This window comes from Amblyomma mixtum, chromosome 10 (genome assembly GCF_055824585.1).
Source record: "Amblyomma mixtum isolate Tamu chromosome 10, ASM5582458v1, whole genome shotgun sequence".
Lineage (NCBI taxonomy): Eukaryota > Metazoa > Arthropoda > Arachnida > Ixodida > Ixodidae > Amblyomma > Amblyomma mixtum.
Genome location: NC_143021.1, coordinates 27,552,935 through 27,566,275, shown reverse-complemented (window position 1 = coordinate 27,566,275; position 13,341 = coordinate 27,552,935). Strand labels below are relative to the sequence as shown.

General features: G+C 44.6%; 1 protein-coding gene across 1 annotated transcript in view; it reads right to left on the bottom strand.

Annotated features, from left to right (window-relative positions):
* Window positions 1-13,341, bottom strand: part of LOC149325449 (sodium-coupled monocarboxylate transporter 1-like) — a 162,635-nt gene that overhangs the window by 122,472 nt on the left and 26,822 nt on the right. Inside the window, exons 6-7 of the mRNA XM_089564290.1 lie at window positions 10,488-10,645; window positions 8,680-8,820 (exon numbers count right to left, since the gene is read on the bottom strand). Coding sequence (XP_089420416.1) covers window positions 8,680-8,820; window positions 10,488-10,645 — 299 coding nt within the window. The remainder of the gene's footprint in view (window positions 1-8,679; window positions 8,821-10,487; window positions 10,646-13,341) is intronic.

Sequence of the window (13,341 nt, the reverse complement as noted above, 5' to 3'; positions counted from 1 at the left end):
TCCGCGTTTGTAGGCATGAGCCAGATCAGAAGGCGCTGCGGAAAGCGTTGTGCAGACGACGCGACGCCAAGGCTACGCCCAACCTTCTCCCGTCATTCAGAACGATGCACCAATGGAGTGCCTTTAGCGAAAGTAACCCCCCATGACGTCAACGGGGTTCAGAGTAGTGGGGCGGGCCGTTTTTGTTGAAGGAAAGAACGAGCGGGCTTTGATTTGAATTTTCGCAGCATTTCGGGACGCGCATGGCTCTAGTATTTTGCAGAGGTTGTCTTCGATGCCTCATCTATGCAGTGGGCTTGTTTTTCAAAAATGTCCGGACCCTGGTCAGTGGCCCTTTAAGTGCATGCACGCGCATAACTGCCTCAGGGTGGCCACCCTCGCGTGCTGCGTCCGACTGGAAGACCTTTGTTTACCTTCCCGCATGGCTACAACGATATCAGTCAGCGGATCAGTCCTTTGATCAGTCGCGGTGGGAGGGAGACCACCCCTTTCGGGACGGCAAGGCCACGCCGCACGAGCGCCCTATGCCCGAGGCGTTACGTCTACGTTCCAGAAGGGCGTCCTCCCCATGCCGGTTATTGCATGAACAACATTGAGAGGAACAACAGTTGTTTTCTTAGGACAATTGCGCTTCTCAAGGTTATTCTAGCATACAGCCCACATTTACATCCCCTCAGCCTTCAGATAGACCACATATACCGGTGTTGTAAGCGTATAGAAATGACCGGATTTCAACCCGCCACGGCTGAGAAATGACTAGAACAGTTGTGCACGGGCAGTTTTAGAGGAAAGGAAAGACCTTGTTCACCGGCCACAGCAGACATCTAAGAACACGGGAGCCCTGAACTAACAGACCCTCCCAGTCACGGAGGCGGAAAGCTTTTTATTGCATGAAATGTTCGTCCCCACGACCACCATCGCATTTCGGCTCGCAGAGGTTTTTCGCGCACAGAGACCACATTCACTCTGCATCTACCCTCAAATGCCCGGAAAAGTGCCGGTGCGGACAATATGCACGCATGCCAGCTTTCTAGCCCTGGAAGGGACAACGCTGCGCACACCTGGCGAAGTATGGCGGCTGCTTCAATGGCTAGTTATCTGAGAACGCTCGTCATCATCAAGAGGCGCAGTCGGCGTCATCATCAAGAGGCGCAGCTGACCGGGTGCCATCCAGTTGGCGAAATTACGAAATCCTCGACTCTATCTATGCCTCTGGAGAAAAGAAAGGAGTATTGCAGAGCTCATTTTCGGGGCCCTCACGCACGCAGGGTGCATGGCTAATGTCATTTTCCTGACAAGGGAGATTAATTCATGATGTTGTTGCCAGAACCGCAAATCGAATGTATCTGGCCGCAGAATGCTTCCTTATCTCGATTAAAGCAAACTAACGAAGTTTTCAAAAAGTGCTGTGGCATTCGCTTTTTCATTTTTCAGAAGTATTGCATTTTCCTCAAAAAGTGACATTCCTGTTTGGTGTACCTGCCGCGGCTGTCACAAATAAACGTGATTGTTCCAGTTGCGTAGGATAGCATCCTACCACGTAGACAGCGCAGTCAGCGTTTCCGCTTACAACTCGCATTACATACACAAAACTTGACAAGAGTGAGTTCAGTGCAGGTATAAAAGAGCAAAATGAGAGCAGTGTTTATTCGTTCAGCATTTGCAGGTCATCGGCCTGAAATTCTGCTGCGACGTCATATACACATTCAATGCACCGGAAGCCACCAGGCCAGGCACGTAAAAAAGAAAAAGAAAAAGTACATTACATAAATCATGCTGTTCCGACTCTCAGGTTGCACAACGATGACATAAACCGTCCAGCCCTCGACCGCGCTTAAGTTCGCATCAAAATTGTTTCAACTGTCCAGCCCTCGACCGCAAACATAGTTTCGCAGCAAAATTGTTTCTGCGCGCCGTTATCCTTGAAAACGGAGTACTTCCTGCCATGACAAAAAACAGGTATGATATACGTGGACGCTGCCCAATATAATCGAAACGCAGCTAGGTCCATGTCGAAAAGTACTCGAGTACTGGTGTCTTCTCCCTGCCGCTGCCGAGCTTAACGTGAATGAGCTTGAATGAAAGAAGAGTTTAGTCATCAATCAATGGAAGTAACCTTAGATGAAAGGAAGTGATTAATTTTGAGCTACCAAAGCACAACCTTACTGCAATAAAGCGAAGTTGAACGTTCAACATACTAAGCAACTTCAAAGTTGAAGGAACATTCGACCCCAGGATGACTGTCTCTCCGCGGTGGTCCCTAATGAGGACTACAGTAACCAGGACGGATGGCAGACGGACACGCTAGGTCGAAGTGATTAGCAAGAATATGCGCATTTCTCATCTGCTTTGAAGGAATACCCCTTTGTTCTGCCATGGTGCTCCAGCCAATATTACGTATAGTGTTACTGACAACTGCGTGACGGGCGCGATTATCATAGCCATGGCTAGATTTTAATAGAGGCGAAATTCCAAACCGATACTACGCTGACAATCTGAAAGTTCTCGATGAACCTGAGGTAGTTGAAACTTCCTGGAAGTGATCAAATACTGAATGCCGTATAGTCGCACATTATACATTTGCAGATGAATACCAGTTATCAACGACTATTGCGTGCGTGTAATTGAGATTTCATGTATAATTCAGCATCAGCCGCTGCTCCTTAGGAACAGACGCCCAAAAGTGTGGATCTTCCGGCGCGCGATCATTGATGTTAGAAACTCCTTTGAGGTGCGAATAAAAACCTTTCAGCGGTACCAGAGCACACCCCAACGCCTTGTCGAAGACTACGAAATATTGAAAATGTTCATAGAAAGACAACTTTGAAGGACACAAAAATGTAAATAAAATACTTATCTGAAAAAGCCTTACTTTGTTTCAAGCCTTAAAAACCCGCACAAACGATCCTAGTTTGCCCGAGCGCTACCACGTGCAGCATGGCGCTGACCGTCAAAATTGACCGCAAAGAGCACCGCGAGTACTTAAGAAATGAAATTCTTCAGTGGATAAGGTTCGCCGGCCATCAGTTTTAGCTTTGTGTGCCAACTCGTCGCACTCAGATTTTTTTCTCAGATGGAAATGTTCCCAAAGTGTGTGTCGGAGTGTTTGCTGCTAGTGGCCGACAGAAAGCGATAGTTGGTGATTTTCAGGAAAGCTGCCCTTGCCTGTGAATATGAGGTTGAATGAGAAGATGAGTCTAGAATACAGCCGAGAACCGCATTACTGTGAGTGGCGTGCAGCGGTTTTGTATGCTGTATTAAAAACAATCACGGAAGAGAAAGGCTAAATAACTAATTTTACTATACATAGCCCTTGCCAGAAAATTTTTCGCTAGCCTTCCTCTTTAGTGCGCGTCACATTGTAGAGGCGGCTACAGAGAATATCAAGAACCATGCGGATGCGCCTAGTCGGGGCCTAAAATCGCCGGTGCAGCTGAGACATCCATGTTCAGAAACGTTAAGTTGAAACATACGGGAGAAATTCTGTACCAGAAGCTGAATCCAAGCTTCTGTTTAGTGCGTTGACTATTAAGGGAAGCGCATTGTCTGTAAAAATATCCTTCCACTGCGTTTGACTAAGGTTTTAGAGTCAGACACTTCTATTTTACGGCCTAATTCCAGTAGTGAAATAATGTCCGGTGAGCGCGCATGCTGTTTCTGATGGCTACGGGCCTTGTAACCTTGCAACGCAAAGCCACACAGACGCAATCTCATTGATAATATTGCTTTCCTCCACACACTCAAGTGGTGATTAACTACCGAGGGAGGAAATTTCTAGACTTCTCGGCATAATCTGAGGGGACTACTTAATGGTGACATGACTGGACGTCTCTATCCCCTGGCACCACCTGTCCCGCTCCCCAACCCCAGCATCATGCAAGTCTTCTGTCCTAATTTTTTTTCGGGCTAGGTTCGCGCAGACTACGTTATAATGCAGGTAGGTCGCTTTAAAAAGGGCATCAACGTTCCTTCTGATCTAAATAACTGTCTACATAGCCGGCTGGTACATTGAGAAATGTCGGCAACGAGATTCACCCCACCAGGGACATTTACTCAGCACAGGTCCCTTGGAGAGTCGCTGCTGCTTCAAAATGAGAAACCGCGATTGAGTTGTTTGCTCAGAGCACGTACGAAATTCCTCGGACAAATTGCGTGTTTTCCAGGAACGTACCTTGCTATTTTTTTGGGGGGGCACAGTTACAAGTTCGGAGAAATTCAACGGGTACTTCTCCCGGCTTCGACGTGATGAGCGACCTACGCCGTTGGAAATTTACCTTCTGGACAGCTGTTGTTTACCACAGGCTGGCTTACGAGCGCCGCAGACACCGCGCAAAAAAAAAATTCTGAAAATGTGCTTTAGTGTGCTGATGTGGTGCTCAAAAGAATCAAAAGAAAACAGTCAGCAGCTGGTACGTGCTAGCGCGATGACAAAGCAGTCGGCTTCTAAATTCAGCACAGTGCGGACTGCACCCACAAATGTAATCTATTCTGTGGAAAAAAAAATGTAAATCAGAATTTTAGCAGATTGCCAGATTTTAAAATATTCTTTAGAGATCGAACCTGTTTCGCGCACCGGTATGGCGGCAGTGCAGACTCTTCTGCTTTCCCTGACTGCTATGCTCGTGGCAATGGATTGAAGCCGCCCATATAGTAATTTAATCCACCTTTTCAATAAGCTTTCTTTTCGCGGATCTGCGGGAAACCGGAAAGAAGAAATGTAATTTCTAAATTTTAATCAGAGTGCCAGATCTCAAAACATTCCGCGGAAGTCAAACCCGTTTCGTGCACCAGTATGGCGGCAGCTTTAGACCCTTCTTCTTTCCGTGTCTGCTATGCTCGTGGCAATGCATTGAAGCCGCCCAAATACAACTTAATTGGCCACTTTGTCATTAAGCTACCTTTTCGAGGCTCCCCGGGGGGCGGGCGCGAAGCAGGTATTACTGCCAAACTCATCCACCGCTTCAAGCACCCTTGGACAATGCGAACTATCCGGTAAGGCCAAGCATTTTTATGTCAGTGACTATAAGAGCATCTTAGCCCTATAACACCCCGACAGATGACAAATATTAAACTTCCATGCACACAAACGGCACGTCCAGTTTCGAAGCCCACATCGACAACTAATTTCTTCATGTGCTTAGCCCATACCCTGACGGTAGAAATGAACGGCTAGAAACCGAGATCAACTGCACACTTTTCGCAGCCGTGCATCCAACATCGGTTGCGGTTGTTCTGTTTAATTTTCTACGAAAGCACGAAGGCTGCTTGGATTTGTGCATGAGCTCGCCAGCGCGATGTGCTACGTACATTTCCTGTAATTCCCCATTTTCGCTAGATAACGCATGAGGAGTGTGATCCGGAAAGTTTGTTGCTTATTAGTATGGCCGCGGCTGCACACCCGCAGCCGTATATTGAGCGCCAATCTAGAAAGTAGTATATTCTTTGCATCTCTGCCGCAAACCTTGTTATCTAAAACAGCAGAGTTAAATTCGCGGACTCGTAATTAAGTCCCATATAATTAATTTCGGCAGTATGCAAACTTAATGGCCTAATGATTTGCTTTCTCCCATGTGTCACCACACAAGATATTAAGTTACTTTTGTAAGAACTCTTGCATCGTTTCTATAATTCTGAGCGCTGTTCACAGCTCTTTTGCACTGAGGACTGTTTGTGGGCCATTTCAGCACCTGAGGAGCGTCGCCCCGTCGAAATCCTGAGAGGCCAATCTAATGTGACATCACCCACGATGGTATGTGTCATGCTAGATTTATTTGTTCATTGAGAGTTTCCTTGGATGGCACAAAGTTGCTCGGATTTAATTCTGTGACCTAGGAAGCGATGCGTAACGTAGCGTTTGTTTCACCAATGCTTGTTTCAAGCCATTATGCCCCTAAAAGCTGCTTGGTATCCGCACCCTGCTGGTCTGGCTTGACCATACAGGGGAAATTGGCCATGCACGGGAAAGGAAAAAGAGAGACTCATGATGCAACACATGACAGAAATGAAGTCACTGAAACCAAGGAGCGCAGGGGATGTTATTTCTTATTTTTTTGTGCTCGTTATCATTGGTAGAACAATGAGGTAAATATTTAGATAATACTTAATAGTAAAGCAGAAGAAAAATAAATCGCATGCCGCTGGTGGGATCCGAAGCCACGACCCTCATTCATAGCGGCGGACGTCCGCCGATATGTTTTACTCTGTCAGCTGCAGTCAGTAATATGAGACCAAAAATGAAAGTCGATGAAGCGAACTTTATTTTTTGGAAACCTATTACTTTCGCAAACTTCGTGGAAAAAAAAGGTACGAAGGTAATGAGTCCTGAAAAAACAAATCCGGAGGCAACAAACTCATCAGTTTCAGTCGATCTTCAGTACCGATCACAGAAATCTACCACACATAACAATTCGCAACACGTGCCTTGAGCCCCTCAGAGTTCACTAGGCTGATGTACTCAACCTGTGGCTAAAATTAGATTCTAGAAAGGGATCTAGACCCAAAAATGTACCTAGAACATTTATGACAAGGTATGCTGACGGATGACGAAATACTTATTCCTTATTTTTAACCAATCTTTACCTTGATCTTCCCTTATAGCAGATTAAAAATTGGCAAAAATTATTGCGATCAGCAAATCTTGAGATGATGATTACGTCTCTTATTGCGCCAATTTCAAAACAAGCACGGTGAAACACATAAAACCAAAACATGTAACAACCTTCCTGGAATGTAAACCAGTTAAATTGGCGTCTGAGAACAGATTTCACAACAAACTACCTGCCGCCATTCAACTAGTTGGAGTAATACATGATGTTTCACTAAGCATCGACCACCAAATGCAAATTGAGCTTATGTTACTAGACTTCTGAAAAGCATTTCATAGTTTATCACATAAACTAAATCTAAAATTGGAAACTACGCTAGGCGAAGGACCAGTGATGAACTCTGTCAAGAGCCAATTAATCAGTCGAGCACAATTCGTAGAATTTAACCGTGAAGAGTCAAGTAGCTGAAGTTTTTCCGGTGTACCCTAGGACAGCGTTTTCGGTCCTATTTTATCCGCAAACTTCATCAATGATTTACCTGTTAGTATTTCTAATAATATGACGTTTTTGCTGATGGTTGTGTACTGCACCATGAAATTATTTTTGCAGACGCCCATGTAAGACTTAACAATGCATTACAGTCAGTGTCTAAATGGTGCGCTAAATCGAAGTCTTAATATCTTAATATCGAAAAATAACCTCTGTTATGAATTACCAGGAAACGTAATTTGCCCGACTTTTCGTACGCAGTAAACAATAACCAACTTCCCGCATTTACGCAGCATAAATACATTGGTTTAATTTTATGATTTGATGTGAAGTGGAGCACTCACGTGAACTTAATTACGTCATCAGCAGTAAAACAACTTTCCTTTCTGAAGAGGCGCCTCCTAGACGCGTCGGCAAACATTAAACTACTTTCCTACAATATTTTTGTTAGACCCGTAGGTGAATAGTCGACTCTATCCTTGTTTCGTTTAGAGATAAACTAATAAATAAAAACAAATGAATCCAAAGGAAAGCTGTAAGATTTATCTATAACAAATACACACAATCTGCCTCATCCACATAACTGATAAACAATGCTGGAATACTCAAGTTACAAAACCGTGCCACAAAATACTTCACAAGCTAATGCATAATATGATGAGCATAGATACTACAACGAATATTTCAAAATCAGAAGCACGAACAACGGGACATATGCACTCACAATCACTAAAACAGTATCGACTCAACAGAGACTGTTTTAGACATTCATTTGTAAGTTAGCCATTAGACAACGGAATAACCTACCATCATGTGTAACTAGCTGTTTATAAAAATTTTTAGAGACATATGAAGCGTCCCTACTAGCTCTAGAACGTAAATGTAAACACCATTCCGTATGCTCCAATGCTGTATATTAAAAATTGAAATTGTGCTTTCTACTGTATAGTGCATGATGTTGCTTTTGTTCTGTGACATGTTTTACTTGCTGCTGCCATGTTATTCGTCATCGGTTATTAGTATTGCTATTAACTGGACAGCCTCTGCACACGTACAGAGGGCAAAACGCATGTCTAGAACACGCTCTTAGCGTGTTTCGGGCGTGACACGCGATAACTAGTGATAAGATTTGGTTAAAGATGGTATGGATGTAAACATGTGCTCTTAAACTCCTAAAATTTCATCTTCATTTTTTGCTTTCTTGGTCGCAGCGGCTTTGGGAGCTCCGGAACACACAGTTTGGTTGTTCTAGGCATGCGTTTTGCCCTCTGTACTGCTGCACTGCTGTATACTATGCACTTGCTTTCCTGTGTTCGGTATATTTACAGATCATGCAATGATCCCGATCCGGATTGGTAGTATTTATAAAAAAATGAATAAAATGAAATGCGATGAGCATTAACGCCAAAGCCCTGATGGGTTTGTTTCATAGGGCGTGCATCAGTGACACCCATTGGAAAGCTTACAGTTACAAGGGCTAGGATGAAATAATTTCATTTTTGGGCCACCTTCTACTAGTCAGAGTACTTTTCAATCCTCTACCACAAAGACAGAATGGAATAACGTTACTGGAGCAGTGATTCTAAGTATATGCTGTCTTGCCCTTACGACACAAACAAACGACCATATTATGCAGAGCTCATACCTTTTAGCTTGTTCCAGTGTCCTACACGCCAGGAGCCTTTGGGCAACGACTTGGTCCAAGCACAGCCGATATGTTGCCAAAGCGCAGGACCCAAAAAAGGCGGCCCATATGGTTTCGTCATTCGTCAGATCGAAGCTGTAGCTGTTGAAGAAACGTTGAAATTTTCGTAGAATACTAATTTCTGCTTCGACGTAAGCACCTTGCGCACTGTTTCCTGTTGCTTTTTACGTGCTACTTCCAGATCACATAAAGATTGGTTTGGTTCATGAGGTTTTAACGTCCCAAAGCGACTGAGGCTATGAGAGACGCCGTAGTGATGGGCTCCGGAAATTTCGACCACCTGGGGTTCTTTAACGTGCACTGACATCGCACAGTACACGGGCCTCTAGAATTTCTCCTCCAAAGAAATTCCAGCCGCCGCGGCCGGGATCGAACCCGCGTCTTTCGGGTCAGCAGCCGAGCACCATAACCACTGAGCCACCGCGGCGGCACTATCACATAAAGAAATGGAATGATATCGCAGGAGGAAGTCCTTGGGTACATGCGTTTTTTCTGTTAAATAACCATTCATATCAAACTATGTATTTATTGCTGTGGTCCACGGGCTTGGTTCCTACTTGAAAGTAAGTGTACTTGAAAGTAAGCCTTCCGTAAGTGTCTGCCCTGCCCACGAGAAAGCATAAAATATACTATTTTAGTGCGAAAGCTGTACTTCACGAGGTCTAACAGTCTCACCGAGTTTCAGTGAAGCTTCCTTGGCAAATTGTTGCTTAGCAACAGCACATGCAGAAATGAAATACAAATTTCCGTGGCTGAATTTGGAACCCTCGGCGGCACGAACAGATTAGAATTGAAATGAACGGCGGCGCAACAAGGACACTAACAAGAGAGGGGACACCACATGCGCTAGTGTCTTGTTAGTGTCCTTGTTGCGCCGCCGTTCATTTCATCATGCACCAACTCGCCCCTCAGGCCATTCTTCTGAACAGATTAGGTTTGCCGGCAACTGCGTGAGTGGGCTATGCTATCGCAGCAACCAATCACGCCTCGTGTTAAACTTCAACACGCTCTCGCGCTGTGCACTGCACATCGTGGTCTTCATCAACTGCATCCGCGGCGTAAACAGATCAGATCAGCTCAACCTCGATCAGTGCTTACCTGAATACAATGTCGTCGCCAGACGTGCCGATGATCCAGGAAACCAAAACCATGAGTCATCCAGGCTAAACACATTCTTTCGCACGTTTACTTGGTCTAGCTAAGTTGCAACTCTGCCACTTTTTAAACTACTGTTATACAATATTCGCAGTTCTCAGCAACGAACAAAATATTGGATTGTGCTTGGCACTACAATAATAAGAGACTTTTTATCACTGCAGGGTGCATTTTGCATTACAATCAAGCAGAAAGCGCTTCCCATACTACCCTAATTCATCTGTACTAAAAGCAATGTTCGCGCTATGGCTTGATACGAATGCTTTGATTATTCAATTATGCCGTCTAACTGAAACATACTTCCATGAGGTGCCTGCTGCAGCGCCATGCGGGCGGTCATCAAAGAACACAATAAGAGGAATACTTACTTCCCCATGTGGGGCTCGGCTGCTGACCCGGAAGACGCGGGTTCGATCCCGGCCGAATTTCTATGGAGGCAAAATTCTAGAGGCCCGTTTACTGTGCGATGTCAGTGCACGTTAAAGAGATCCCCAGGTGGTCGAAATTTCCGGAGCCCTTCACTATAGCGTCCCTCATAGCCTGAGTCGCTTTGGGACGTTAAAACCTCATAAAGCAATGTAAAGCAAACTTACTTCCCCATGTATTTCCTCCAGTCCGAACTGCTCAGAGGAGGCACAGTCGAGTTCGCCGACAAAGAATCAATCATGATCTTTGAGACTACTGTGATTGGTGCAAAGAGAATGAAGAAGAACTGCATGCAATCTGTCCACACCACGCCTCGGAGACCACCCTGCGATGAAGGAAAATGAAGACATTAAAAGTAGATTACAAAATCTGTGGGCCGTATTGTGGCATTTAACAGAGTATTTCCAGTATCGGCCGCGCGTGTGGCATGCAGTTACTCTGGGCGCGTTGTGGCTCTTCCTATGCACAGGCAACGCAGTCGGCCACTATTAATACTCCAGCTATAAAGCGCTTTTTGCAGCCATTTACAGAATCAAAGATTTTGAATTTTTTCGAGCAGTATTCAAAGCTGGTCAATGTGCTATAAATTTCTTGAAAACTGAAGCACTACAAAAACGAAGTGGAAAGATTATTGCAGTTTCAAGGAAACAATTCTCAAAGTGGCAGAATGCTATGCGTCTAAATGATGAAAGAAAAACTGGTATGGCGCAATGGTTTCTTGCGCCATACCACTTTTTCTTTCATCATGAACCAACTCGCCCAAACTAGAGTTTTACTTGACCATATTTCTCCTACAATGGGCCCTTTCCTCTTTCGAAGCTTCCGCACCGAACCTGCCATTACGTGTCTCAACCTGATTGCCGTCTCAACGTGCCAGTCTAGAGTGGTCTCCTACTGCTTGAAACGGAAAATAGTTCCCTTGGAGGTTCAGTCATTATTCGGTGTTCTGCAGCCATCTTGGGGGCACGTCAGGCGCGTCTGCAAGATACTCAAGTCTGTGTTGGCGTCAGTCCTGTCTTTTGTGTGCCTTCTCTGTCCCTGTTTCTTGCGCCATACCAGTTTTTCTTTCATCATGAACCAACTCGCCCAAACTAGAGTTTTACTTGTCTAAATGATCGCGAGCAGTTATGCTCGGTTGTTTCCAAGCAGTATTATATACCTTTCGCTCGTTCCCTAATCCCCGTTCCTTTGGTAAAGACAACAGCATGGGAGTAAATGGGGTGAAGGTGTAAAAAAAAAACTCTTCAACATACGTAGGCCAGTTTCGGGAGAAGGAAAACCGCTAGAAAACAAGAAAAACTTCTATAAAATGGAAGCCTGGATTTTGCACCAGTAATAAACGTCGCATAATTGGTTGTGCAGGTTACAGATCATTCCTGAATAATTCAGCCATGTGGTTTCAACTTAGAGTAGATAGCTCATCTTGACTACGTGAAACACTCTTTCCGAAAAAAATAAAGCACGGCAGCGTGTCGAAGAGAACCCAGATGAACACCTGTCAATTCACAAGTACTGCAATTCTGGTTGCAGCTAATTCCACGCGAGAAAAGCGCATGCCATTTGTGACAAAAAAAGCCCGCTGGTTGAAACAAAGAAAGCATGCTTAGCTTCATGGCGGTATTAAGAACGTGTTGCATATCTTCTGCGAAACACTGAAGACCGGGTATTTGTGAGCCTTTCAAAAACGTACGGTAACTTCTACAGGTGAAACTTTGCAACATGTCCCCAGGTTTGTTCAGTCGGCCGCTACAGCTGCGCAGATGCCCGACCGTCGCCGTCGAACAAGAGCAAGCGGCGCGCAGCTGTGCCCTGCATACTTGGTATCACTGCGTAGCTTGGTTTCTATACAACATACAGGCGGCCTTGGAGGCTACACCCTGTTATGTTTTTCGCTTTATCACGCATCACAGTATCGCGCCCTATTTCCTCTTCTTTGGAATAGTAACTAATGCGCTTTTGAAGGGAGGTGGTAAATAATAGGCTTAATCAGCGTAATATACATTAAAAAATCCCCACTTACTTAAAAAAATCGTAATGTTCACCGAAAACCCTGCGAAAATGGGAAAGACCCTAGTTATGCGGAACTTTGACCCCCATAGTCCGATGTTCGCTTTTTGTTTTACGTAGAAAACAGATGACATAACTTCAATCCATTACAGACTGGACGAAAAAAAAGCGAAAAGAAATGGCCACTTCAAACGTGGAGCTGATCAGGTAGGAAAAAATGGCCATTTGGCCGCGGAATGAACACTTTAACCGTAAGTTCTTACTTCTAAGAGGCAGCAAGCTGAACCTCTACCAACACACCGCGTCAGTACGATTAAAGATGTGCCATCGATCACTTTAACAATCGTGATTCGAATAAGCAGCAAGAAAGTGCCTACAGCTGATTACATTTTATATCATTCATCGGAATCGAAGCGCTAAATAGAAGAAGAGAAGTGTGCTGGAGACATGCACAATTTGTTTCTCTTAAGCCATGCGTGTTCTCTACACTGTTATTTACAGCGCAAAAACGTCAGTTGGTTAGCAGCGTTACACTCAAATACAATTTTTTTGTTATGTGCTAACATACTTCCTTCTGAAATGAACGCAAGTTTTGAAACAGGTTTTATGCCATAGATACCTACTGTACACCTGTCCCAAGATATGTTTTAATAATTGCCAAATGCAGCACCTTCTCTTCCAAGCATTAAGTATTCAGGTAAGATAAGCAATTCCAGACTGGGCTTCGAAATAGACCTAAACGCATCGTTGCATCAAGAGGGCCTGCAAATGGTCCGTGAAGGAACAGTTTCAATGCGACTCTGTGAAATTAGGTTCAGGTATAGAGAGCCTACATATTAATCAATTCCATTCAGGGACGTTGAGCATGTGCTCTGGGAACTTTAAAGTGACCGTCGTGTTGCATTATTTCCACTTCGTTAGTTCCAACACCGGTTTCTGCAAAGTAATTAAACGATACTTCAGTGATTAGCAGCAGCGCACAGCAACAAAGCAATCTCACCGCCTTCATTGGAC